Source organism: Malurus melanocephalus, unplaced genomic scaffold (assembly GCF_030028575.1).
Source record: "Malurus melanocephalus ecotype Western Australia unplaced genomic scaffold, MMel_1.1 scaffold_57, whole genome shotgun sequence".
NCBI classification, from domain to species: Eukaryota; Metazoa; Chordata; class Aves; order Passeriformes; family Maluridae; genus Malurus; species Malurus melanocephalus.
This window is the reverse complement of record NW_026623289.1, coordinates 1789255-1814316: the sequence shown is the minus strand read 5'-3', so window position 1 is coordinate 1814316 and position 25062 is coordinate 1789255. Positions and strand designations below refer to the sequence as shown.

General features: G+C 53.7%; 1 protein-coding gene across 1 annotated transcript; it reads left to right on the top strand.

Moving 5' to 3' along the window:
• Positions 1-4263: 4263 nt before the first annotated feature.
• AMN (amnion associated transmembrane protein) lies at positions 4264-23688 on the top strand. The gene is made up of 12 exons (XM_057365748.1): positions 4264-4572; positions 6616-6734; positions 6850-6894; positions 14359-14446; positions 15976-16211; positions 17718-17855; positions 17938-18043; positions 19056-19138; positions 20074-20260; positions 20998-21172; positions 23036-23138; positions 23405-23688. Exons 1-12 carry the CDS (start codon positions 4512-4514, stop codon positions 23498-23500), a joined length of 1437 nt encoding a protein of 478 aa, XP_057221731.1. The 5' UTR covers positions 4264-4511; the 3' UTR covers positions 23501-23688.
• Positions 23689-25062: the final 1374 nt, after the last annotated feature.

Sequence of the window (25062 nt, the reverse complement as noted above, 5' to 3'; positions counted from 1 at the left end):
ACTCGCTCCCACCATCAACGTGAGGCTGCGCTGCCTGCAGCTCTTCCTGTCTCTGCTGTGAAGGGGTGGTGAGCTTTGTCTTAATGAAGTGGGTTAACCTTCCAGCAGAATCCTCTTGGAGACTCCTCCTCCTAAATTGGGGTGATTGGCGCTGCTCAGATGTGACACTTCTGTCATTACAGAGCAGCGGGATAGGCAGAGAGGAAACAAATTGCTTTCAACGTGAAGGCAAACACTAATTCTCTCCTCGCCTCCCTGCTCCTCCCCTGGCAAAGAATCGTAATTGAAATGGCACTGATGCCCTTCCTGAGCCCAGGGAGTCTTTATAAAAGGTTTCTCCTTCATGCCAGGTCCCAGAAGGTGACTGTCAGCTTCGTGGGGTGCTTTTCCCCCAGTGGGCCATCTGTACTTAGGGTGACAGGAGCAGAGTGCCAGCKCTGGGAGCATCAAGCAGCTGGGGAGAGCAGGGTGAGGGGCTCCAGGGCTGCCAGAGCCAGGACCTGCTTCTAGGGCCATCTCTTGGAAGAACTGCAGGGTTTCTTTTACGTTTTTGGGAAGTTTTCTGGAGTTTCAAGCCTTGGGTCAGCTTGCTGTCTGGTAAGAAGTCAGAGATTTTGAAAATGCTCAGTTCTGTGTATCCTGTTCTCTGTTTGCTTCCATGTGACCAAGTCCTGGAATTGTTTGAGGAATGGGGAAATATCCAGTGATCAAAACAAATGGTGAAAGAGGTGATTTCCCCCAACCTTCCCCAAAGCCAGTTTTTTCATGACTCAGCTGTGTGGTTTCTTCCTGCACACCTGGATTGAGCCCTGGAGGCTGTTCCTGTCAATAATGTGTCTGGCTTTTTGGCCAAAACAGGTGAAAACCTGAGTGTCTTCCCTCCTGCTCTTGACAAATGTGGCATCCGGGGAGGCTGAGCCCTCTCAGACCTCTTGCTCTTTCAGGCTGGTGTCTGGCAGTGAGCGTTGGACCTCAGCCCGTGCTCTGGTGTGTTCTGTAGGCTCACAAGAATGGGGAATGGCCCATGCTGGCAGMTGGATTTGCCCTGGCTGGGCTGGCAAACACCGAAGAGACCTCAGGGGACTGACTTCCACCCCACGGGCAGGACCTTGGGTTAGGTAATGTTTGGGCACAGCTGTTTTGGGTGCAGCTGTGTTCTGGCAGCATGGCTGTGTGAGTGGAGGCAGGAGCTGTCTGCAGGCACTGCTGTGGACACTTGATGGCTGATTTGTGCCAGCGCAGAAGCTTTGCAGAGGAAATTATTTGGATTTTTACCAGGTATTTCTACCTGGCTGGCAGAAGCAGCATCTGCCTCGGCATAGCCTGTGCCATCAGCCCGCAGGGACAGGCRAGGCGTGAGCCTGTCCCCAGCCGTGCTCCTTTGGCAGGTGTCCCCGGGGACAATAGTGATGGSTGGTAAGAGGCACTCAGTTTGCAGGGGATGAAAGGAAATCCCTCCCCTGCCCAGGCTGGCTGGAGTGGGCTGGTTCCAGTGTTCATGGGCTCAGGAGAGCCAGTGTGGCTGCTGGCATCCTACAGCCACACAGACCTGGCTCCTTGCGCTCACCCCTAACAGGAGCCTCTTGTTCCCCTGCTTCACACCACAAGACAAGAAGTGAGTAGGAGCGTGGCTTCCTGAGATCTCTGACTGGTATCTCTGTGATCCCCTCCGTGACTTCTCCTGCAGTGCTGCCCTCAGGGGAAGGTGTCTGTGGCTGCTGGAGCCCTGTAAGCACAGGGGGAGTTCTTCTTGCTGAAGTGTGGAGCTCCAAGGAGAGTTTAACTCCACAGATTGCCTGGATATTCAGCTTCAGCTCCTGACCAGCCCTGAAATGAGGCCCTGCCTCTCTTGGCAGCACACACAGCTCCTCTACCACCAGAGATTGGTTCTGGCAATGTTGATGGTGCTGTTGCACCCAATACTATCTTTTTGTAAAAAACTAAAAGAAATCCCACATGGGGACTTTCTCTGGTTGATGCTAAGGGCTTCCTGCTTTAAGGGATATAACAGCTACCGTGGCTGTCACCTGCCAGGGCATTTATCCTCATTTATTCAAGTTTAATTTCATGTTCAAACCTCAAGTGATGYTGCACYGTGCCAAGAAGGCTGCCAAACATTGTGTGCCTGGGTCCAGCCCAGCCCCTACAGGGGGCAGCTTCCCCACTGGGGTTTGGAGCCAGTTTTTGGCAYACCTCTGCCTTCTCCCCTCTGTTTGAGGCCAAGGTTGCCATAGAATAATTTTTCCATGCTTAATGGTTTTCTGGGGTCAGTGCCATTGTTGCTTGGCTATTTGGAAGGCTGCAGGAAGTGTATATGGGGGGGGGGGCAATCATCCACCTTGGGACCTGGTGCTCAGCCCTGGGCTCCCTTTCCAGGTACAAAGTGCTGGGGCTGAGGTCTCCTACTGGGGAATTCCCTTGTGTTGCAGGATACAAGTGTTTTAGATGGTGAGGAGAGATGCAGTTGTACAACAGGGATGTTCTGAGAGGTGCTGGATGTCCYTGAAGGGCTTTAGGAGGTGGCTCTGCTGGCTGGCTAAGGAAAACAGTGCTTTTGGCTTGGATACCAGTCTATAACTCAGTGCTGGGAAGGTCAAGCATCCACTGAGTGCAGTTTCCCCTTGGTGGTGGTGATGTTCTCCCCTCCCCAGGGGCACTGTGGGCAGCCAGTGCAGGGAGCAAAAGGACAAGAGGGCAGCAAGGAGCAAAATGCACTGATCTCTGCATTAGGACAGCTGCTTTCATTTCTGGGGACTGATTTCCCAGTGACAAAAGCTGGGATGGAGAGGAGCGTTCTCCAGYCATGGGGAGAGACCTGCAACGAGGGCTGGGTTATTCTGACCGGGTTATTCAGCGATGCCACGGTGAGCACCTAGCATTAGTAATAAGCTTTGCAGGAATTTCTGCTATTTCCCTACCCTGCRCTGTCCTACCCTAATGCTGGAGCAGGGACTGTCATCCTTGAGCAGGGTTTCACAGGCAGATTGGGGATTTTTGACCTCTGCCTGCTTGCCAGATGAATCCCAGCTCATTTAAAATCAAGTATCAGCTTTAGTGGGACAGGCAGCACTGAGGAACCCAGCAGCTGCAGGGTACAAAAAGCAAAACTAAAGATGTGGGGTACACTGGGGTTCAGGGGCTGTGGCACTGCTCCCATGAGGGCCCCATGAGTGGTTTCTCCCATCCTGGCTGTGCTGCAGGAAGCTGAGGTTACAGGCTGCCCTCTGCACACTGCAGTGCTTTCTCCAAGCTCTCATTGCCAGGTATCCATGATTTATAACTTTCCCCCCTCTATTAAAATACAGCATATCTCACTGCAGCCAGCATTCACCCCGAGAGTCCCCTGGGAGAGATTTGTGAGTGGTAATTAGAGTGCAGGAGCCTTTCACCTCGAGGACATCTCTCAGCATCGAGCTCCCTGGGCAGAAAGTGCTGACTGTGTTTTGGCCAATGCCCAAGCTGAGAGCTGCTGCTCAGGATCTTTCTCTCCTGGCACCCTGGTCTGTCTGCCAAGTTGGAAGCTKGGAAGCAGGGGGAGCATGAAGGGTTGGATGGGGATGGTTTACTTCCCACACTTGCACTCCTATATCCTTGCTGGTTTTAGGTCAGAGGTTCTTGTGGTCTGTGACCCCTCCACTGGATGACTCTTCCAAGAACTTCTCCAGACTCTTCCTGGTCTCCAGTAAACCCCTGCATTCACCAATCTTCTGCCCTTGCCCTGCTGGTACCAGAGCCAGCTGAAGGGCTGCTGAGCCCCACAGCTCTGTCCTTGGCATGAGCCTCTGTCACAACCCTTATGTTGTCCCCTTCCCAGGATGCCACAGCTCTTCCCCCACCCTTTCCTGCTCCTCACACACCCTCGGTAAAGACATGGACTGGTGTGCAGTGCCACTCCACGCTGTGACAGACGATGGGGATGGCGCGTTCCCSCCTCCTGCTGCATGCCATGCACTGGTGCCGCTGCCAGCAGCCTCCACTGCAGCAGCATGGGGCTGTGCCGGCGCTGCCGGGTAATGAGCAAATCAGCTGGTGGCCAAAGTACAATTACGAGTCGTGCCTGGGAGCTGCTCCCTTCCAAGCGAGCTAATTGAAAATACACGGAGACCATTATCAGTAATTACGAGGTAGCCGCTGCTCAGCGGGGCACAGCGGCCTGGGATGTGCACGTAGCGTGCTCACCCTGCAGCTGGGCCTGGGTGTGGCGAGCTCTGGGAGCCAAGTGTGGGTGGCCAGGTCTGGTGAGCCAAGATGGGCCACCCCACTCTTGCCTCCTGCAGTATTTCCTCAGTCGCTCTCTTAGGCTCCCCATGGATGCCGAAGAAACTGGAGACTGGGAAAGGAGCTGAGCGCGAAGCAGCTTGTGGAACAGAGCAGGGCTGCGGTTGGTGCTGCGGATACCTGCCTGCCATGCTGCTTTGCTCCCTGCTCCTTCCAGCCTCCTCCGGGCTGAGCCCATCACGTGCCCTGGGAAGGTGCAAGGTCCAGCGGGGCAGGGATCGCGGAGCCCAGGGATGGCAGCCGCCTGCGAAATGAAGCGCCTGCTCTTCCTCCTGGGCATCCTGCAGCTCCTTGGTGAGTACGCCCAGCTCCCGGCCGCCGTGGCGAGCAGGGGTGACCGCTGGGCGACCTCCGCATTTGGGGCGTGCTCCTGGCAGCCCTGGTTCGGAGCAGAGTTGCGGGCTCTGGCGTTGAACAGCGTACCTGTGAGRCAAACGGGAAAAGGCATTTCCAGGCGGACACAGGGAAGGCAGGCAGGGACCGAGGCTGGGGCAGCCGTGCGGAGCGTGCTGTGCCTGTCATTTGAAGTCGGCAGCGCTGCAGGACACGTTCCCTGTTGAATATGCAAYGTAGCTTTGATGTTCGAGCGCTGCGCTTCCCGGGAGACGGGCGATTAAATCGCACACTGATATTCCCAGGGCTGGGGGTGCAGGAATGCGYAGCGCTGCTGATGGAGCAGGAGGATTGACCTCCGCCCGGAGGAGCTGTGCCGCAGCGGGCGGGATGCGGAGCCATCTCCAGGGTGTGCCCTGGGATGAGCTCGCTTGACCTGCGGGACGTGAGGCTTTTTGTGGTGGGGCTGTCCGAGCCTTTCGGCTGGAGCTCGGAGCTCTCCATTCCCCATTCCATGGACGGGAGGGACCCGAGGGAGCCGCAGCGAGGGCAAAACTCCTTGCCATTACTCTCTGGGGGCTTTTTTCCCTTCTAAGCTCTTCTCGGCTCTGAACCAGCAAGGTGTGTTTGTGCTCACAACACTGCGAGCAGCTGCTTGGCTCCAGTTCTTATCCCTGGTAATGTCTTTTCCGCTCTCGGAAGGTTTCCAAGAGGACACGGCACGGGTGTGTTTGCTCTGCCTGAGGGCTCTTTCATGCACCCTCAGCCCGGCACAGAGCAGGGAAGCCCCTCTGCGCCTTCTACCTGGGCTCCGGGACTTTCTTTGTGGTTAAAAACATCGTTTCGTGTTCATCTGGAGAAGGCTACCGGAGCCAGTGGTCTCGGCAGAGCGAGACAGCACAAATGGCATCCCAAGGCGATGGTCGTGTGCTGGTAGAGTGTCTGCAGCCACATCCCTCTCCATCCCTTGGAGCAGCTGGGCTCAGGGTTTCTGCAGTTCTTCCTCTGTCAGAACCCTCTCCCCTCTCTAGGCTGAGCTTCTCTCCATGCCCCCTCCAGTGCCCCAGTCCTTTCCACCATTGACTTTCTACATATTTTTTAAATCTGTGGGTCCTTCTCCTACAGAAAATATGATCCATAATAAGGCCGGAAGTGTGTGGGGGTTTTGTCATTTTCTCTTTTTCTATTTCATACACACTTGCCTGAAGCCATTTAATTCAGGCTGCTGGAGATTTATTCATCTTCAACCGAACGTGCATCCCGCAGCCAAGCCTGGGCAGTTTCAGGTTGTGGGGCTGTGCTTGTGCAATCAGAGAGGTCAGAGTGAAAACTTTCTGCCATGTCCTGTTCCTGGCCAGCAGGCTCATCCCTGTGGGGCCCCAAGGGCAGGACTGCCACTGCCCCAGCAAACCCCAAGGGGAAGAACCCTGTTTCTCAACCTGTTTATGTCTCAGGCTGAAATACACCATTGAATCCTCCCCCTCCAGCTCCAAACACATGAAACCAGCCCGTGTTTTGTGCTACATGTCCCATAGCAAATGTCCTTTCTTCTCTTGCCCTGTCATTGTGGTATCCCAGCTCTGTGTGCTCACTCCGTACCTTCTGGAAAACAAAGGCTGAGGAATCTGTACTTGTTTAATTAGTCTGAATGACGACAAACCCCCCTGCAAGGATTGCTTAACTACCAGGTGTATGTTATTCTCACCCTTTGCCTGCAGGACACTTTCCTGCCTTCCCTCTGCCTGCTGAGCATTTGTCCTTTGCTTCTCTCCCTGTCTGGGTGGGTAAGAACCAGCCAGAAAAGTCCCCTGTACAGAGAAGGGCTGTGACTGCTCAGCTGGGAAAACTCAGGAGCTGCTGTTGGGTAGAAAATCCCCAAATCTGTCCCAAAAAGGCCAAGCATTTGTAAATTGTAAAGTACATTTGTAATTTRTAAAGTACATTTCATAGCAGGCTCCCGGTGCCTCCATGGACTGTTACACTGATTTTTCTGTTTCCTCCCAGCTGCCAGTGCTGCTGTGTACAAGCAGTGGATCCCCAACACCAATTTCGAAACCTCCTCCAACTGGGATAAAGGCAGAGTCCCCTGTGCCAGCGATAAGATTCACTTCGAGAAGGACAAGGTATAGACATGTTTCATTTCTTTTTATTTTAGTTTTCACAAAAGGCTGATCAGGTATTGGAAAAGCCACTTCACCTGATAGGGCAAAGCACAGTGTATTTTTGCTTTTCTTACAGGTCGTCTCAGTCTATGTCAGGTCTYCCCACATGCTGACGGATATGGTAAGGCATGGTGTGCATTGTGTGCTGAGGGTGGGTGAGGGCAGGGCCAGCCCTGGGGCACATTCCTCTGTCCCACTCTCCACAGAATCATAAAATAGTTTGGGTTGGAAGGSACCTTAAAGATCATCCAATCCCAACCCCTCTGCCATGGACAGGGACACCTTCCACCAGACCAGGTCGCTCAAAGTTCCATCCAGCCTGGTCCTGAACAACTCCAGGGATGGGGCACCCACAGCTTCTCCGGGCAACCTGTGCCAGTGTCTCATCACCCTCACAGTAAAGAATTTCTTCTTCCTAAGATCTAATCTAAACTGTCCTCTGTCAGTTTAAAGTCATTCCATGGACTTTGGCACTTTCCTCCTTGGTCCATCCAGACCAAGGATGCCTCAGCTGGGTCAGGGGACAGGAGTCCTACAGCAGCCTGGGTTTCTCTGCACCATGGAACCAAAAATCCCATTCCTGTGGTTTTTTGGTTTGTTTTTCTTTTTTCAGTTAAGGGAGATGAGAGACAGTACAACAAAACCAAATTTCACTTGAAAGAAATTGTTTTTTTTCTCCTCAAAGGAGGGATAAAACCCCCTCCATTTGATGGAGACCTTGGCAGTGGTTGGCTGAGGAGCGCCAACCCACAACATTTCTGATACAGAGCAGGCACTAGCCCTGGGCAGAGGCTAAGTGAAGCTGACATCAAAATACCTTGAAATGAAAACAAACGGTTCTGGGAAATCCCAAAATGTTGCTTGAGAAATTTTCTTTCAAGTGCCAGTGGGTTTTCTGTTTTTCTGTGGCATTTTCCATTATCCGTGGCTGTGGCAGGATGGGCACCACACCCTGCTGAAATGTGTGTGTTGAGTGAGGTAAGACTGGGGGTCTCAACTCAGGGGGGGTTCTCAGAAACCTGGTTTTGCCCCAGATGAGGAACTCTGCCCAGAGAAGGTTGACAGGCAGCCTTGAAAACATGGGATCTCAATCTCCTTGGCTTTCAGGGTAAAATTTAACAGGGAGGAATTAAAGGGAAAAGCAAACACACTGCTCCAACAGGCCAGTGGGGGGTGGGTCACCACTAACCCTGTCCCAGTGCTTAGATAGAAAGAGATGGGCTGAATCCTGTTTGGAAAACCGCCTCCTCTAGACCGATAAGCTTGAGGACAAGTTTCCCCTCTCTATTTTAGGGCAGCTTTGCTCTTTTATTGGCCATTAAATTTGAAGAAGCCCTTGAAATTTATGTGGTGTAATTTGTTCAGGCTGTCTACACCACTAATAGTTTTGATGCTTTAATAACGCCATGTGCCACATTTAATCCCTCTACAAATATTTGGGGAAGATACTTTATTTATATGGCATTTTAAATATGAATTTTTGAAGGAAAGAATGTACTGGGAAAATACATACAAATATAATGTAATAAATGATGTGGAATTTACCCAGAGAAGAAAAGAGCAAAATACCACTCCAGCAGATTTGATTTTACTTACAGATGAATGTATAATATTTCTAAAGTACTTCCATCAGAGGCCTGCAAAGTGCATAATTGCAGAGCAGCGTCAGTCATTATGGCTGAGGCTCCCACAGCCAAGCTGGAGCGTGGAGCTGAGCAGCCCGAGCAGAGGCACAAACACAAAACAGCGTCCATGGCGCTGTCCCCTGCTCCGCTGGRTGGCTCCTGTTGTGACAGAGATGGGGTGCCCGAGTGACCCCTGGCTCATCCCAGCCAAAGGATCCAGAGCACTGGCAGGAGCCCCTCTGGCCGGGGACCCTCTGCTGCCYTGGGGTTTCTTGGGGTCCCCACTGCTGGCAGTGAATTTTACAGTCCCACTGACTGTAAAATTACAGTCCCTGTGCAGCAGGGAAGGACTGTGGGGGATCCATGGGGGAATAAAGCATCGCACGGACCGTGAGGACACCATGCTCCTCCTGCACCCAATTGCCCTGCAGGTGAGCAGCCAGGCCTGGCTGTGACCTGTGCTGCAGCTCACACCTTCCTTCTGAGCATCACTGCCCCAGCGATTCCCTATGAACCATCCCTCAGTGAGGTGGTTATCATTGCTTTTTCATTTCAGCTCAGGCACTTCCCTCCCGTTCACTGCCGTGCTTTGCTGTCACCAGGTGATACAGGGACTGCCAAGGTTAGGGATGAAAAAGGAATGAAACCTACCACCTGAGCCGGGCTGCCACTCATGCAAATGGCATGAAATTTGGTCAACCAGCTGGTTAGAAAATGAATTGGTCATGAGGCTTTTTGCAGAGAGGCTGGGCTGCACCTGTTCGGCTGCCAGCCACAYGCGCTGGAGCATTAATCACTTAAATCAGCAAGAATACATTAAGCTTTAGAGTCACCATGGAGATGCTTTACAGCGTTTGGCCAAAAGAAAAAAGCGGAATGTTGTTTGCTGTAGTAGCGTAGAAGGAAATTCATGGCTGAGGAGGGATTGGGCTCTCATTGATTTGCATGAGGACAGTGCCTGTTGTGGCAAGTGTAGGGGAGGATGCTCGGTGCTGGTGGCAGAGGGACAGCGTGAGATTCCTGTCCCAACTCCCCAGCTTAGTGGAGCGTCAGGTGTCACCACTGCTCCTCTCCTGGACATTCATGTGAAAGCTCACTTCTGTATGGTGAGCTCTGCAGCTCCCCTCCCCATGAGTCCCATGTGCTGGGAGGTGCCTGCTTGGGAGGGGACTGTTGGGGCGCAGAGCTCACCCACTGATCGCCCAGCTCAGCTGTTATTTGAAGTTTCAAGTGGATCCCTAATTCAGTCACACACCACATCCAAATCCAGCTTAAGCGTAAGTGGCTTTGATGCACAACTGGTGTGATTAGGCCGGATTTTGTATGGTATTTAGCTGCCTAAAGATGCAAATCAGTGTTTAGCCAGCTTTTGGAGGTGCCTGAGACTAAACGTGCAGAAAAGATGGAAAYGGAGGTGATGCTGCCTGGCATGGCTGCTCCAGTCTGCAAGGCAGACTGTGCTCCTGATGGGGGAGAAAGACTCCTGTGAGGGATTTGGACCCTCTGGCTATGGCTGCACTCCCAAAGGGAGCCAGGCCAGGGCAGGGCTGCCACAGTGAGCCCGGTGTTTGCCCCAGTGACCTCAGCCCTTGTGCAGTGTGTGCCTGAGCTGCCAGCGCTGACGTGCGGGCCAGGCATGGAGCTGCCGCTTCTATTTTTGGGGTGGCAGGAGTTGGGTTTATTGACGTGGACAGAGCAGCCTTGCTTCACCCCAGGGTCGGGACACTGGCTGGGTCACTCAGCAGCCCTGACATCACCCTTGCAGCCCTGCCCCATCCCTGAGCTGTGCTGTGGGGCAGCAGCTGTCCGTACCCTCCCTGCCTGCCCCACGAGGGGTGCGGGGCTGGGTGAGGGTTCGGAGTGTGCGGGGCACTGGGGTCTGACCGGGGACCCCTCCCCCAGCCTTATATTTTTAGCTGCCTAATTGCGAGAGCAGAATGTGCTCGGCTTTGCTGCAGGATGCTCCCGCTCGGTTCCTGGCAGAGATTGATCTCGAAATGCCAATTGCTCTCCAGGGGCACCGGCTCTAATGAATTGCCACAGCCCGCGCTAGTCCCAGGCACCGGTGCTCCCTYCCCCACCGCTTCCCAGACAGCAGGGTAATGAGACAACCAGAAAAGGGATTATTTTTCCTTCTCCTGAGATGAAGGTAAAAAATTTTAGAGGAGTGTGTGCCAGCACGTAATTCCAAGCTGGAATCCTGCAGTCTTTCCTGTGTCAGCATTCACGCAGAAGGTGTGCGCTAGGAAAGGAGTGTGGTAAAACAGTCATTTGCACTTATTTCTCCGAGTCTATTTGCTCATTTCAGGCTGGTTTCCAGCAGGAGGAGTTACTAAAGTCTGTGATGAGCAGAGCAGCTTGCCAGCACCCTGGGCTGTAGCGGATGCTGGAGCCCGTCTGGCTGGGAAGCTGCTCCATGGACCGTCTGCCATCCCTCGCTGCCGGGTCTGGCCACCCTGCCCGAGCCTCCCCCTGGCTTTCTCTGACTTTGTCTGTAGAGGAAAGTTCAGGAAAAGGAGCTTAACTAACCTGAAAGAGATTTGGTAAATGGCTCGAAGCCTCTCTGTGTGTTCTGCATCCACAGCTCAAGTTCTTCAGCTACCCAAGGGGCCTCCATGTCCCCTGATTTCGTGCGCTGCTGGGGCCTGTTTGGCACTGAAACGAGAAGTGTATGGTGGGGATCTGCAATCAAGTTAATGGGCTTTTTGGGTCTGTTGTTTGTTTTTACCCCCTCCATGGTTTTCGCTGGGCCCATACTCCTCACACAGAGGTTGGGGTGGCAGGAGGTCATTTTGCCTCACAAGAATCTGGATTAACTTGTGTGGGATTGGGGCTGGGGCTGTGGTGGGGGCAGGCTGGTGCTGGCAGCTCACTGGGGGTATGGGGTGGCCTGTGGGACTGGGGGGAAGGACACTGTCCTGAGGGTGGCGGTGGAAGCTTCACCTGGGCCAGAAAGCGAACAAATGAAGCCTCAGTAATGAACCCAAGCAATGCTGCTGCCAGCGAGCCCCTGGCACTGCTCCRGAGTTGTCAGAGGGATTCACCTGTGAGAGAACCTGGCCCTGTGCCTTTCTGGGGTGTCAGCCAACAGYTGGATACCACCCAGGCACCACCAACAGCTGTGCTGAGACCCCCAGCCCCAGCAGGCGTTAGGAAAATCCCTGCTATTCCCACCTGTGGGCAGCACGGGCAGGGCCTGCCTGCTGCTGTCCATGGGCTGCCRCTGACCCAGCAGGGCAGGACTGGGAAAGATGATGTAAAAATCATTTCCCTTGAGCATTATTGCCTGTGGTAGGTTACAGCAATCCATGTTGGGGAAATAGCCCACTCATATCCTATCCCAGTGATGTTTTTCCATGGAGGGCACCAGGATCCGCCCTAAAGCCGCGCCTGGGCTGGGTGCCAGGCRAGGGGATGTACCTGAGGGCTGATGCTGCTGCCCTGCTCGCTGGTGCAGCCATGAAAACCAAGCTGGGAGCAGACCCAGCTGCAATCACAAGTGTTGTTCACCCAGGTTCAAAGCACAAGTGCTGCATTTTTCYGGTGCTGATGATGGTGACATGCCAGTCACAGCTCTCCTGTCAGTCATCTCAGCCCACTGCTTGTGATTTGAGCAGAGCCAGGACATGCTGGAGGCTGGTTCAAAGCCATCCACTTGAAAAGCCATCTCTCAGGACTTTGCTAGTTTTTTCTTTCATAATTTTGGAGGTTAGTTTCATTTTCAGTTGTGCATCAGGGCAGCAGATTCCTTCTGGTGGTGCAGTGCTGGGTCTGGGCCAAGTGCCATATGGGGTCTTCCCCCTTTTTTTTTCCTTATTTTTTTCTGACTTTAGTAAGAAAAATGATGGCTGTGTTTCAGTTGTCATTGCACTTGATAATGATAACCGAGGAGATAAGTGATTTACTTGTATCAGGGATGGGAAATGACTAATGGGACTCTAAACACTCACTGTATTAATGGCCCTGGAGCACAGGTTGGCAGGAGAAAGGGAAAGCAGATGAAACTGCCAGCTTTTTGGCTCTGGTCCATTGGTACCTGTCATTGTTCAGTTCAAAATGTACTTGGATCGTGGCCCAACCTGTATGCAATTTCTGTACTGAACTCCCAAAGGAAGAAAACCACTGCCCAACCAGAGTCTCCATTTGTCCTCTGCAGTGAGCCGAGATGCTTAACTTACGTTAGGAAAAAAGAAAGGGCAAATTATTTACAAAGGTCCACTGGACTATGGAGACGCTCCTGAAATGCTGCCCAGTGGTGAGAAGCTCGGGGAGGGCTAGTAGTGGATGTGCAGTGGGCAAGGAGCCATGGCTGCAGGGACCAGCCCCAGAAATTCCTGTGACAAAGCAGATGTACAGGGCTGCTCCTGAACTTCATATCTGTGGAGATGAGGTGATTCTGTCCCCTGTCTTGCATTAATCAAAAGTAATAGAAAAACACAAAAGCTGATGGCAGGACACAGGCTGCGGTCTGAGGGAGCAGCATCCATAGACAAAGCTTATTCCCAGCTCTGGGGGAGACTCCACACCCTTGGGGCAGGTGTTGCCCAGCCCTCAGCTATTCCAGTGTCATCTCCTCCTGTCCAGCCCAATGTATGGCAATGCTGGGTCTGAAGCAGATTCTCCTGAGGGGCACTGTGGGGCTCTGCTCAGTGGCAGCCACCCTCTGCTCTCTATCCTGACTTCTCATGATTCCTGACAAGAGGGGCACCTGGCTTAAGGCTTTCAAAGCACTGCACCACCAAGGCACTAAACTTCTTAAAGGTGTGTGCAGTTTGGGGGTGATGATCTTTTTGCCATGCCCCCCTCCCCCATGCCTGCCCCATGATGGCCCCTGAGTGGGACTGAGCATCCTTAGGCAAGACTGGCCYAGGATGGAGAGCAATCACAGCCACCTGCAGCAGTCAGTCATAAGTCTTGCTTTCTCTAACCTACATACATATTTAAATACCAATTAAGTAGATGAAACCTTAAAATCCCATTTAACGTTTTCTGCCTGAGCACAGGCCCCAGTACGTCGGCATAATGCAGTCCTGGAGGGCTCCTAGCTGCTGTCTGGGGAGTGATGCTAAAACCCTGAATTAGAGAAGGGAGCCTTGAGCATCACTGACTGGAAAATATTGGGAGAAACCTTGACTTTTCCTCTGCAGTTTCTAAATGTAAAATAACACAGGCTGGGCTGAATAACCTGGGTGCTGGGAATGAGTCTCCTGACTCCATCATTTGCAAGGGTCTGACCCAGAGTCAGCAGTGCTGGCTGGTGACTCGGGTGACCCAGGTACTGGGAGCTGGAAATGCTGCCATGGCAGAGCTGTGCCTGTTGAGGTTTGTCCATGGCCAGGCTGAAGCCAGGCCAGTACCATGACCCTGATTACCTGCTGGTGATATCCTACCCAACAGGAAGAGGGTCTGGCTATGGCCAGAAATGCTCCAAATGCCACTGTRTGTTTCCCTTAGCTTGTGCTGAGTGCAGATTCGCTACCTGACACTGCACCAAGCATAACTTCAGCCCCTGAATTATGTTCTGTAGGGCAAGCACAGCCCCTGGAGGTGGGAACCCATTGAGGGAAGGGACCTCTGGCACTTAGAGAGTGAGATGGGGTTTTTCATGGTGCACCAATGTATAAATCCATTCCTGAGCTGCTGGGAGTATCTGCAGAAGGAGGGAGAAGCTGTCAAAAGAGCTTATTTTGTTCTTTCATGTTCTTGCTTCTTGGAATGCTTTTCTGTGTTGTGGAAGATAACACCAAACTGCCTCTCCCCATTGCAGCATCCACATCCCTAAAACCAGGAGCTGGTGCTTTCCCATTTACATGGGGCACGGCAGGGGCAGCTCCTGATAACTGTGAAGTGCCTCAGAGCCYGTGAGCGTAATGGCAGCCCAATAATTAGCACTGTTATTTGACGACAAACCTGGGTGGCTGTCAGGGAACCATACAGTAAYGCTTCATCCCTTCCTCCAGTACCTRCCCCTGAAYGGAGAGCTCGTGCTGGCAGCTGGTGCAGGATTCACCGCTTTCGATGGCAGCTGGGACCCAGGCTGTGACTCAGGTATTTTGTGCCCCAACCAGGCACCCATCAGCCCCTCGTGAATCATGCTAATTCAGCCCAAACACCTCTGCAAAGGCCCCACCTCAGAGCAAAGTGAATCACTCCTCTTCAATACTTACCTTTTCTTTGATGACCTCCCTCACATCAGATCTTTTCCTCCTGCTACATCACCTGTCTTCTAAAAAAGTAATTATAGTAGGGAAGGCTTTGAAGTTGTAGCAGAGAGGCAAATATTGTTTGTATTTTCCCCTGCCTGTTAAGCATGTAGCCACATCAAAGCCCTTATTTTCTCTGCCATGRTGTTTCTAAAGAAAACCAGTTAGGAGTTACACACTGGTGAGCTGTGCCATGGCCATCACAGCAAGCTGGCCTTTGGCCCCACATACTCATCCTCCCCTCCCCTCCCAGCCTCCAGCTGAGACAGCAGGCTTGTGTCATTGGTGCCTGCTATCATCTGAAAGCTATTTTCTAGGGAGGTGTATTTTGGGTGCTTAAGAGTAACCCCGTGCTTTCAGTGGCAAGTAATTTTTTAGTTCCTCTACAGGGAAGAATCCATGCCTGTGCCTGCATTGTGACTGGAGGAAAAAAAAAAAAAAAAGGGGAGAAAAAGCCCAAATCTGTCTTTCTGTCTTTCCAGAGGAAGGATTTTAGCTTAAGACTGTCTGGASCCACTTTGAAATCCTTCATCCCTATCATTTTTTTTTGTTTTGTTTTGGGGCTGTTTGGCCCTCAGCAGGGATGCTCTGGCAGCTGTGCTTTGCTCTGGACTGTTCTTGCTGACCATGTGCTGCTCCTCTGAAATCAGCAGGCATTTCTGGGGCAACTTTYGCAAATGGACTTCTTTTAAAGCATGATTTCAAAATGAATGCAAATAATTGAGTCACTAAGCACCTGCATGCTGGCTGAATTGGTAAAAATTCAGCTGCTGGGAAGGGAGAGAAGAAAGCAGAGCACTGCATTATGAGACTAACCAGCAGGGAAATGGTCAATTGTTAAATAATTGATAGCTAAATGGGGCACTGGCTTTAGGGTTASCTGCTGCAGGGAATAGGGCTGGTCACATTTCTGCAGACCTGCCAGGCTGCTGGGAAACTGGGACATGAATTATCATACCCATTTTTATCAAGTTTAGCTGTTGCTCAGCATTCAGGCAGCTGTTTTCCTCCTTAACCAGAAGGGTGAGTTTTAAAATGGAGGGGAGAGGGATCTGGGTCTGGAAGCCTGCCTGCAGATGTGGGGTTTGGGCTGAGACCCCACATCTGGGTGAGGGCTGGGAAGCTTTGCCAAGCTCTGGGAAGTGCCTGCAATGGCTGCCCAGAGGTTGATAACAGGGCCAGCCCTTGGCCCGCTGCCCTCAAGGTGAGATCCTTCACTTGAGGCCAGACAGTGCCTGGTTTTACAAGGTGAGATCCTTCACTTGAGGCCAGACAGTGCCTGGTTTTACAAGGTGAGATCCTTCACTTGAGGCCGGTTTTACTGCTGGGGCTGTGGCTTTGTGTCCCACTCAGCCTCTCCTGTCGCTTTCCCAGGTGGAACAGTGAGGTTCACCGATGCTGAGCACCACGCATGGTTTGACCCCACACTGTGGCAGGATGTCCTTCCCAGCGGGGAGCTCAAGCCCAGCGGGCCCCTCTTTTCCGTGGATGAGGAGCGCGTCCCGTGCCGCCACGAYGATGTGGTGTTCCCGCCCGAAACCTCCTTCCGCGTGAACACAGACTCTGCGCAGGCCGTGATTCACCTCCGCAGCATTTCTGTCATGGGCCAGGTGAGGTGGCAGCGTGAGAAGCCCGCTCCACACCTTCTCACCACGGCCCCAAAGTGGGTCAGACGAGGAAGGAGCTGCTGGAGACGGGGGAGCAGCGCTGCACGGGGAGATGGGGCATACCCGTGGGGCTGCTGCTGCTGCTGTGGATGGCCTCGATGGCTTCGTGCATCGGCCAGGTTGTTATCACCCCCCTCCCTGCAGTGTGGGAGCACAGGCTGTCTCACTATTCGTGTTTTAAAAAAGGGCCAAAGCAGCAGCACGGGTCAAAGCARCAGCAAATGGCAGCTTCCCTGGCTCCCAGGGGCCGCTCCCTTCCCAGGCACGTGTCTGCAGCTCTGCTGCTCAGCCACCCTCTGGGGACACCTCCCTCCTGCCCCCGACCTTAACATGGCCTGTGGCCCAGTGATCGTCTCCCAGCTTTGCTTCAGCACTGCTCTTTAATTGATTGGAGGGATAATTATAGAAGCGCTGGCAGGCTGCTGAGCCTGAGCCCGGGAATCAGACTCCCTGAGCCCTGTCCCTCCTGGTCGGGGGAGCACAAGATCACAGGCGCTGCAGCAGTAAACACAGGCTCCTTCCAGGAGTGGGAGATGCGGCAGGCGTTTCATAAGTTATTTATTATTTCTACCGCTGCGCTGGCTGGGATCTGCCATTTCGGGGCCAGGCATTAGGGAGCTGCTTTTTGAGTAATAGACTCGGTCGGTGCCCAGGCGGGTGCAGGCGAGTCTGAGCAAGGCAGCGCCCCAGCAGAGCTCACCCCAGGCATACGTGGCCCCAGGGAGACAGAGTTGGGTGCCCTTGGGTGCTCAGAGTGATGCTGGTGCTCCTGTGGGCTACTCCACAGCACATCATCCCCCTCAGGGACTGCTGCTGGCTGTCCCTCAGGGCAAACCTGGCTGCTGAGTGATGAGATGGAAGGAGAAGGTGCTTTCTGCGATCATGGCATATTTCCTGAAAACTCATGAGCTTCTTTATCCCTTTGTAGCCAGCCTACTCTGTGCTCTGTGATGACTATTTTCACCCCAGGGCCTGAGAAATCTGCCTGTTATGCCAGGGCATGGAGACGCTTCCTGTGGAAGAGAGTGGGTGAGGGAACCACTGGTGGCTTGGCAGGATGAGGCTGCTCAGTCCAGCTTAGCCTCTGCTAATGCCCAACACAGAGAAATGCTCCCAAAATAGAGGGGAAACAGCTCAGATCCAGCCCCCTTCCTGCCAGTACTGAAAAGCTGGTCACTTGAATTCCCTGGGCCAGCAGAAAGACAGAAAGCAGAAGAAGAAAAGGCCCAGTCATCTCATTGCCATTGTTTTTGATTTTAGAGTTTTTCTGTTGGTCCAGGGTGAAAGTTGGAATGGGTGTGATGGCAGGGTTTTCCTGCTGCACCACTGCATGGGGTGATGGCCATCAGATGTGACACCAGGTGTCCCAGCAGCATGGCTGGGGGCCTGGGGACAGCACTGAGACCTGCCCTGGGACGTTTATCCACCTCGCTGCTCTTCCCTGTGCAGGAGCTGAACACCCCAGAGTCCTGGGCTGGGTACCTGCGGGGCTCCTCTGCCCCGCTGCAGTTCCATGGCAATGCCACTCTCCAGGTGACAGGCGCTGGCTGTCCCGACAAGTCTGGCTGTGCCTGCGGGAACGCTGCGGTGAGTCTGTCCCCTTTCCCATTTTGGGGTCACAGCGCGGTTTGTGGGACAGGGACTGATGCTGTTCTGTACTCTCCTTTAGGATGGCCCCCGCATCTGCGCAGCCCTKCTCGGGGCAGGGAGGCAGTGCCCAGAGCCAGCGTGCCCGAGCCCTTTGCAGCCCCTTGGCCACTGCTGTGGGGTCTGTGGTGAGTGGGGGACATGGCCCTATTCCTCCTCTCTTATGGCAGCTGCCCCAGCCTGCTTCCCCTGGCTCCGTGGGGGGAGTTGGGTGCGGGGGGGGCTTGCAGCTGATTCTAAGCTGAAGTTTTGCTGTATCACTGCTCCCAAGGGTCCCGTCTGCAGATCCCATGTGCAGATCCCGTTGTGCCACCTTCCTAGCACATCTCTCTGAAGCCTCATCCTGGCTTTGGGAGCCTGTTCTGAGTCGCAGCCCTTTGTCCCTGCCTCTGATTTATGCTGTCGGAATGTCACAGCTCGTCAAGCTAATAGGGCTCTGCTGAGTTTATGCAGCCGGAAACACTCGGAGGAAATGCAACCTTTTCCACCGTAATGTCAGCTTCCCAACAGCCAGCTTGTTTCATGTCATTTAAAATAAAAACACGCACATTGACAGCGTTGCCTCTGCAATGGGTGCTACTCCATTAATCCGCATGGGAGGTTGCTAGGAGGAATTTTTCATGCACAGCTGTACCTGGATACTTGATATCTGATATTTGGTACATCATACCAARTTCATTAAAATGGTACTGTATGTTTCCCTTACAGCCTTTAGGACAATTTAATATTTCAACAAAWTCCTTCTTGCATTTTTTCCAAGGAAAATATTTGTCTCCATGACTGCAGTTGAGTGATACCGGGAGCACAGGTGTTTCCTCCTCTCAGCCTTTCCTCCCAAATCAGGGTAGTGTGCTGACCCACAGCCTTGTGGGACAAAACCAGGGACATCCAGAGTTCCCAGAGGGATAAGTGGGAGAAAGTTCTCCAGGGAAAGCTTGTGTCCAGGATATGTTGGAAAGCCAAAAGCCTTTCATCCAACCCAGATCATAAAAAGAGCAGCAAGGATGGTTTCTCTYTGAGACCAGCCAGAGCAGTTGCTCAGGGGTAGCAGAGGGTCCCCAGTGCCCAGCTGTGCTGCTGTGACAGCTCTCTGCTCACGTGTGGTGACATCTTGATTGTTTGTCTGTTTTCCGGCTGCAGGGGCCACCATTAACCTGGATTTCACTCCTGATTTTGACCTGCAGAAGTACCAGGACAGACTGGTCCAAGATCTGCTGAGCCAGGTACATCAGCCAGTCAGACTGGCAGGGGCTAATGAAACCACAAGCCACTGGCCACATCTGCTGGTGGCTTGATTGTCTGTGGAGCTGTCTGGGGTGGGCACACGGCCCCARCGGTGCCGGGGGCTCAGCTCATTCCCCACCGCCTGCAGGGCCCACCCTGCTTGTGTGACCTCTCAGATGTGCCAGTTTGCTGTGGGGCAGGGTCCCTCGCTCCCCACACAGCCACTCCACCCAGCTCAGGGCAGGAGGAGCTGCCTGCATGCCAAGGGGAAGGATGCAGAGGGACTTGCTGGAAACTCTGCTCCAGAAAACACAGGATGTCAGGTCCAGGTAACGAGGGAGCTCAGCACATGCAGCTGGGACCATGCAGACCTGCAGCAGAGCATCCCCTGGCCTCTGGCCAGCTCTGAGCTGCTTTTCTGTCCCCCAGCAGGCAAGCACTGGGTGTGTGACTGGCACTGGTCAGCTCTCAGATGCTCTACAAAGCACCATTTGCTGCTGCTGCGTGTCAGACAGCACGACATCGCTCCTCCTTGCCAGGGGCTGCCAGGGGAGGAGTGTGCTCTGAGCTGCATGGGGAGGTTCAATACCAGAGTATTGCTTTATTGATCCCGAGCTGAAAGCTGTCTGCCTGCCCTCCTTACATGTCTTAATACAGCTTTTAATGAGTGTGAAACATGAAATTGCTCTCTCAGTGTGCTCCCCTCCGTGGGGGCTCACTGCATGCTGGGTGCTGATCACAGCTTGGGAGAGAAGGGACGAGTGAGCCTTTCCTTTGGGAAATGCAGTGTCCCTGCAGTGACAGGGATGGCAGCTCTGGGATGGGGTTCACATGAAGATCCAGGTGAGCCCTGCAGCTGCCCCCATCGTGGCTGTCTGCAGAGGTGACTGTGCCTACTCTCTGACGGGCTTTGTGCATCTCGTGTTTTGGAAAGCCCAAGTATGCTGGTGTGCAGATGGCCATGTCCAAGGTGCACAAAGCACAGACCTTCCTGGGCATCCTTCCCCGAAGCTCCACTCCTCTCATCCAAATCGTGCTGGTTGATGACCGAGYGGGAGTGCAGATGGGCACCGCCGCAGAGCAGCTGGCAGCAGCCATCATGGAGGACATAGCACAGCACGGTAATGCCCCTGTCCCCCTCRGGTCCCTGTCCCCTTCTGCGTCCCCTGCAGGTGCACCCGGACCCACAGCTGGCCAGGGTTTTGTATCCCCTGCCAGCAGCCACAGGCCCATGGGGTTTGAATGTCTCTAAGGGTGGAGGTTCCACAGCTTCTCCAGGCAGCCTGTCTGCATAACTGACTGTCCTTGCATAAACCAGTTTTTTGTATATAAAGACTTCGATAAATACAGGCATTTAAGTGGAATTTAGCGTCTTCAGTATCTGCCCTGTTGCTGGGCACCAGAAGAGAAGAGCCTGGCTCAGTGCTCCAGCTGTGTCTCACYAGGGCAGGGCAGAGTGGAATGTCACCTCCCTTGTCCTGCTGGCCACTGTCCCTGTGCAGCCTGGGGTACTGGTGTGCTTCCATACCCTGTCTGACCGTGACCAGCTTGGTGCCTGCCAGGAGCCCCAGGTCCCCTCTGCAGAGCAGCTCTGAATGTTGCTTGGGGAGGCAGCCAGTGGAAGCTGGCAGGTGCTGATGGGTGCACAGGTCACAGCCAGGGGGCCTCACGGTCTCTGTGAGGGTGGCAGRCACACAGGGCTTGTCCCTGTTGAGTCCATCCACCTGTGTATCCCATCCCCATTCCCAGAGAAAGGCAATCAACCAGGCAGGCYAGGTCAGACCCAGCTGAAGCTCCCTCTGCCATGGGAGCTTGTAAAATGCTGCTCTGTAAAATCCTCATTCCTGTTTCTTCCCAGGTGAAGCTCTTGGCATTTCAAGTGGCAAAATGGAGGTGGCCACTGGCAGCATTTCCAGCGGGCAAGTGGGGAGCTACCCAGCGAGCAGGATCACAGCAGGGACAGTCATGGGGCTGCTCTTCAGTCTCTTGCTCCTTGGAGGGATCCTCTTTCTCTACAGAAGGGGAAAGCTGAGGTAGGGATGGGGCTTCTGCCTGCAGCAAATACTTGGGGTGCCTCTGCTTGGGAGAGCTGCCAGCCCAGGCTGTGCRTCCAGCCTGGCACACAGGGCACACGGAGCTGCCATGGAGAGGAGCATGGCCTGGCAGCCTGCTGCCCCCAGCATCACTGTCCACAGAACCACAACATGGTTTGGCTTGGAAGGACCTCCAAGATCCCACCCCCCTGCCACAGCCAGCAACACTTTGCACTGGCCCAGGGTGCTCAGAGCCCCATCCAGCCTGGTCTGGAACACCTCTAGGGATGGGGCATCCACAACTTCTCTGGGCAACCTGTGCAGTGCCTCACCACCCTCWCAGTAAAGAATTTCTTCCCAGTATCTAATGTGAACCTGTCCTCTGTCAGTTTAATCCATTGTCCTGGCTCCTCATGGTTTACTGGAGGTGAGGTGGCTGAAAGGCACTTCTGTATTCTTGGGCTGTTTCTTCCTTCTCCTCCACAACCAGGAGGGGCTGTGCAGCGTGCTCTGGTGGGARTAGGGCTGCTGCAGCTCGGCTGGAGCTCTGCACAGCCCAGCCCTGGTGCCTGGTGGTGTCTCCTGTTCCTTGGCACCATTAGTTTGTGGAGGGCTGGAGCTGCCAGCTGCTAAATAGAAATGCATCAAAATAATGCAAAACAGTTGTCCCACAGCTCCATAAYCACTCAAGGGAGAGGCAGCATCCAAAAACAAATGCAGGGGTTTGCTGGCTGCCTGCTGAGCCATTATGGGTTGTCTCACCCAGCTGTGGGCAAGTGGGGTTGACCTCAAACATTTTATAACCAGGGGCCAGGAATTGCTGAAATTTGCATGTGCAAAGTGCACCTGTGTCTGCCAGGRGGTGCTGAGCTCCCCAGTGTTGGGACTGCTATGTCACAGGTTCACAAGTCAGGTTGTTTGTGCCCTCCCACTTCCTCCACTGCAATTTTGTCACCGTGCAGCAGTGGCCCTGGCCAGGCACACTTGCCCTGCTGCTCGACACATGCTGACATGATATTTCCTAGCACTAAACCCCTGCCTTCATTTAATTTCTAAATAAAACTCCCAGACCCATAATTGCTACTTGGTGATTTATCTTTCACTGATGCTTCTTTGGATGCTGGACAGGCATTTGAAACCAGCTCTGTCTGCAGCAGGGGGGAATTTCATGTAGCTCCACGAGGCAGAGCTGAACCCGAGCCCAGAGCCTGTCCCTGGCCGACCCCTTCTTGCTGCAGATCCCCCTTTTTTCCACCAAAAAGRACCTGGCAGAGCTTCCCTCAGAGCCCCTGAGGTGAGCTGCACAGACCTGCTGCTGAGCCAACTGCACCAGATGCCCAGTGCAGGGGAGGATGCTCAGTGACTGGGACCCTTAGGSTAGGAGTAATGAAGAAAATAATACAGCCAGTGATGGTGATTAAGATGAAAAAAATGGTAACTTCATAAAAGTAATGATAAAAGTAATTAGTGCTTGTTGGGATTGCAGTGGGAACAGGTGTCAGCTCTGTGGCAATTCATTTCAGGCCACTGGGAGGGGGTGATGGCTCCAAAGTAAAACCTGTGCTGGAGTTGTCTGCCTCTGCAAACTCCTCTCCCCAGAATGCAGCTCCCAGATCTCCAGGCTTAATTATTTCTGCTGGATTACCCKGGGAAAGGGTACCAATATCCCATTTCAGTGACAGCCTGACACTTTCCCATCCACCTCTTACAGATGCAGGGTTTCAGCTGGGGGAGCTGCAGGGAAGGGAAGGGATGTGGGTGGTGATGCCCAGCCCTTCCCAGGGGTGGGAGGATGTGGGTGGTAATTCCAGCTCTTCCCAGGGGTGGGAGGGACAGGGATAGTGATGYCCAGCTCTTCCCCAGGTTGCCTGTCCTGCGCCCGTCCTGGCCCTGGGAGAGAATGGAGGAGCCGGCGTCCCCTGCACCAGCCAGTGACAAAGGCTTCAACAACCCCATGTTCAATGTGGTGAGTCCCCACTGCCAGGGACACCGGGATGCTCGAGGATGTGGGCAGGAGCTGCTGGGGCCCCAGCCATGACACTCTGGAGAGCCTGTTGGGGTTCACATGGAAGGCGTTCTCCTTTCCCCCGGCCAGGAGGGGTTTGTGGGACATTCCCACCCTCCCCCAGGTCACCAGCCTCTTGACTGCCACAGGGACTCAGCACTGGGTGGGTTTTGCCAAGGTTTGGCTTCTCTTCCCCATGGGCTGTTTTTCCTCTYGTGCTGTTGCAGGAGCCTCCAGGTGCTGACCTTGGAGTGGAGGCACTGAAAGACCTGCAGGTGTTCTACCTCAACCCTCTGTATGACGCCAGCGAGACAGAGACCTGATGGTGAAGGCTCATGCTGGGGCAGACACCACTTTCCTGGGGACACCACCACCTCCCCAGCCCTCACAACCCCTCGCAGTTCCTCGCATCACTCCTGGTGGGATTTCTGCCCACYTCAATAAAAGTGTCCGTGCAGTGAAGGAAACCATAGCAGACCTTCACTGTTGGGACTCAGTCACATGGGTGTGGCCTCCCTGGTGTTACTTCTGGGTTTTAAACTGCACTTTGCAGGTGTCAGTTCTTTTAAGATAGTTCAGCATTGAGATYTGGGCCTTAGGTGGTATCCAGAGGAGTTTGGGTCTTGCTCAGCACCCCATGCATAAGCCAGCTCTGTGCTGGATTTGCCCAGGGCACACAGCAGGTTGAAGGAAGCCCCCCTACATTCAAACACATTGCAAAATATGACCCAGAGCCCCCGGGGCCTGGACCCATTAGCTGGAAGGTTGTTTTGGTTTCCAGCTGGTGCTGGGGATCTCTGCTCAGGGTCTCCATTCYCCCTCTCACTCCCTCCCTGGGTGCTGGGGAGGTGCAGTCATGAGCTTCTGGAGCTCCTTCCCTCCGTGCCTGGGCTGATGGGGAAGAAACTCTCTTGGATCTTTGGGGATTTATTCCACTATTCCTTGAGGTGAAAAAGTCCTCTCATGGTTCACAGGGAAAGAAGMTTTTTGCTGGGGTTCCCAGGGAGGGAGGCAGGCAGGAACTGAGGGCTGGGGACAGTCACACCTGTCACACCTGCTGATGAGGGTGGGGGCAGTGGCACTGAGGGGCCTCGTTAGTGCTGGTCTGTGTCAAACACCCTCATCTGCCTACAATGTCAGGCAGTGCCTCATTATGGAGCAGGGCTGATGGGTGAGGCTGAAATTATGGATATGTATGCAAATGGATGCAAATTTGCACTCTGCTGGGTGTTCAGTAGGGCTTGTTGGCATATTCCATAAGGAAGCAGCTATTTTAAGTTTATAATATTTTGTTCGAGTCTCTGCAAGACATAATCCCTTCTCAAAGGCCTGGGAATTCATCATTAGGTGCATCAGAGCCCTGACRAAGGGTAACAGGCAGCATCTGGTGGTGGGACCAGCCATGGCCTCTGGAAACGGGCAGGATAAGAGCACGAGGCAGACAGGGAAGGGTCTCTCTGAGCTCCTGGTGACTGCAGGGAATTTGCAGTCGGGACAGAACCAGGAGGATTTTTGTGCTCAGGGCACACATTTGGGATTTCTCCGTGAACACCTCTCCTGAGGGGCTTCTCCACCAGTACAGGGACCAAAAGCAACTTTCCTGGGCAGGAGTTTCTGCTGCACCCATCAGGCATGTGACACTGGGTGAAATGGTCACTGGCCAGGCCAAAAAGCAGAGGAAGCCATCAGCCTGCAGCAACTGATGTGGGTAAGTTGGGAATACCCAATCCCCCCATCCCATGGTCCTACAACCAGGGCATCACTGTGGGGAGCCCTGACCCAGGACCCAAAAACTCTCSCAACACACAGTCACTGCTGAGATGTGAGCCCAGGGGAGACTCACCCACCCCAAGCCCTCCTGCTGACCCCACAGGGCCAGACAGCA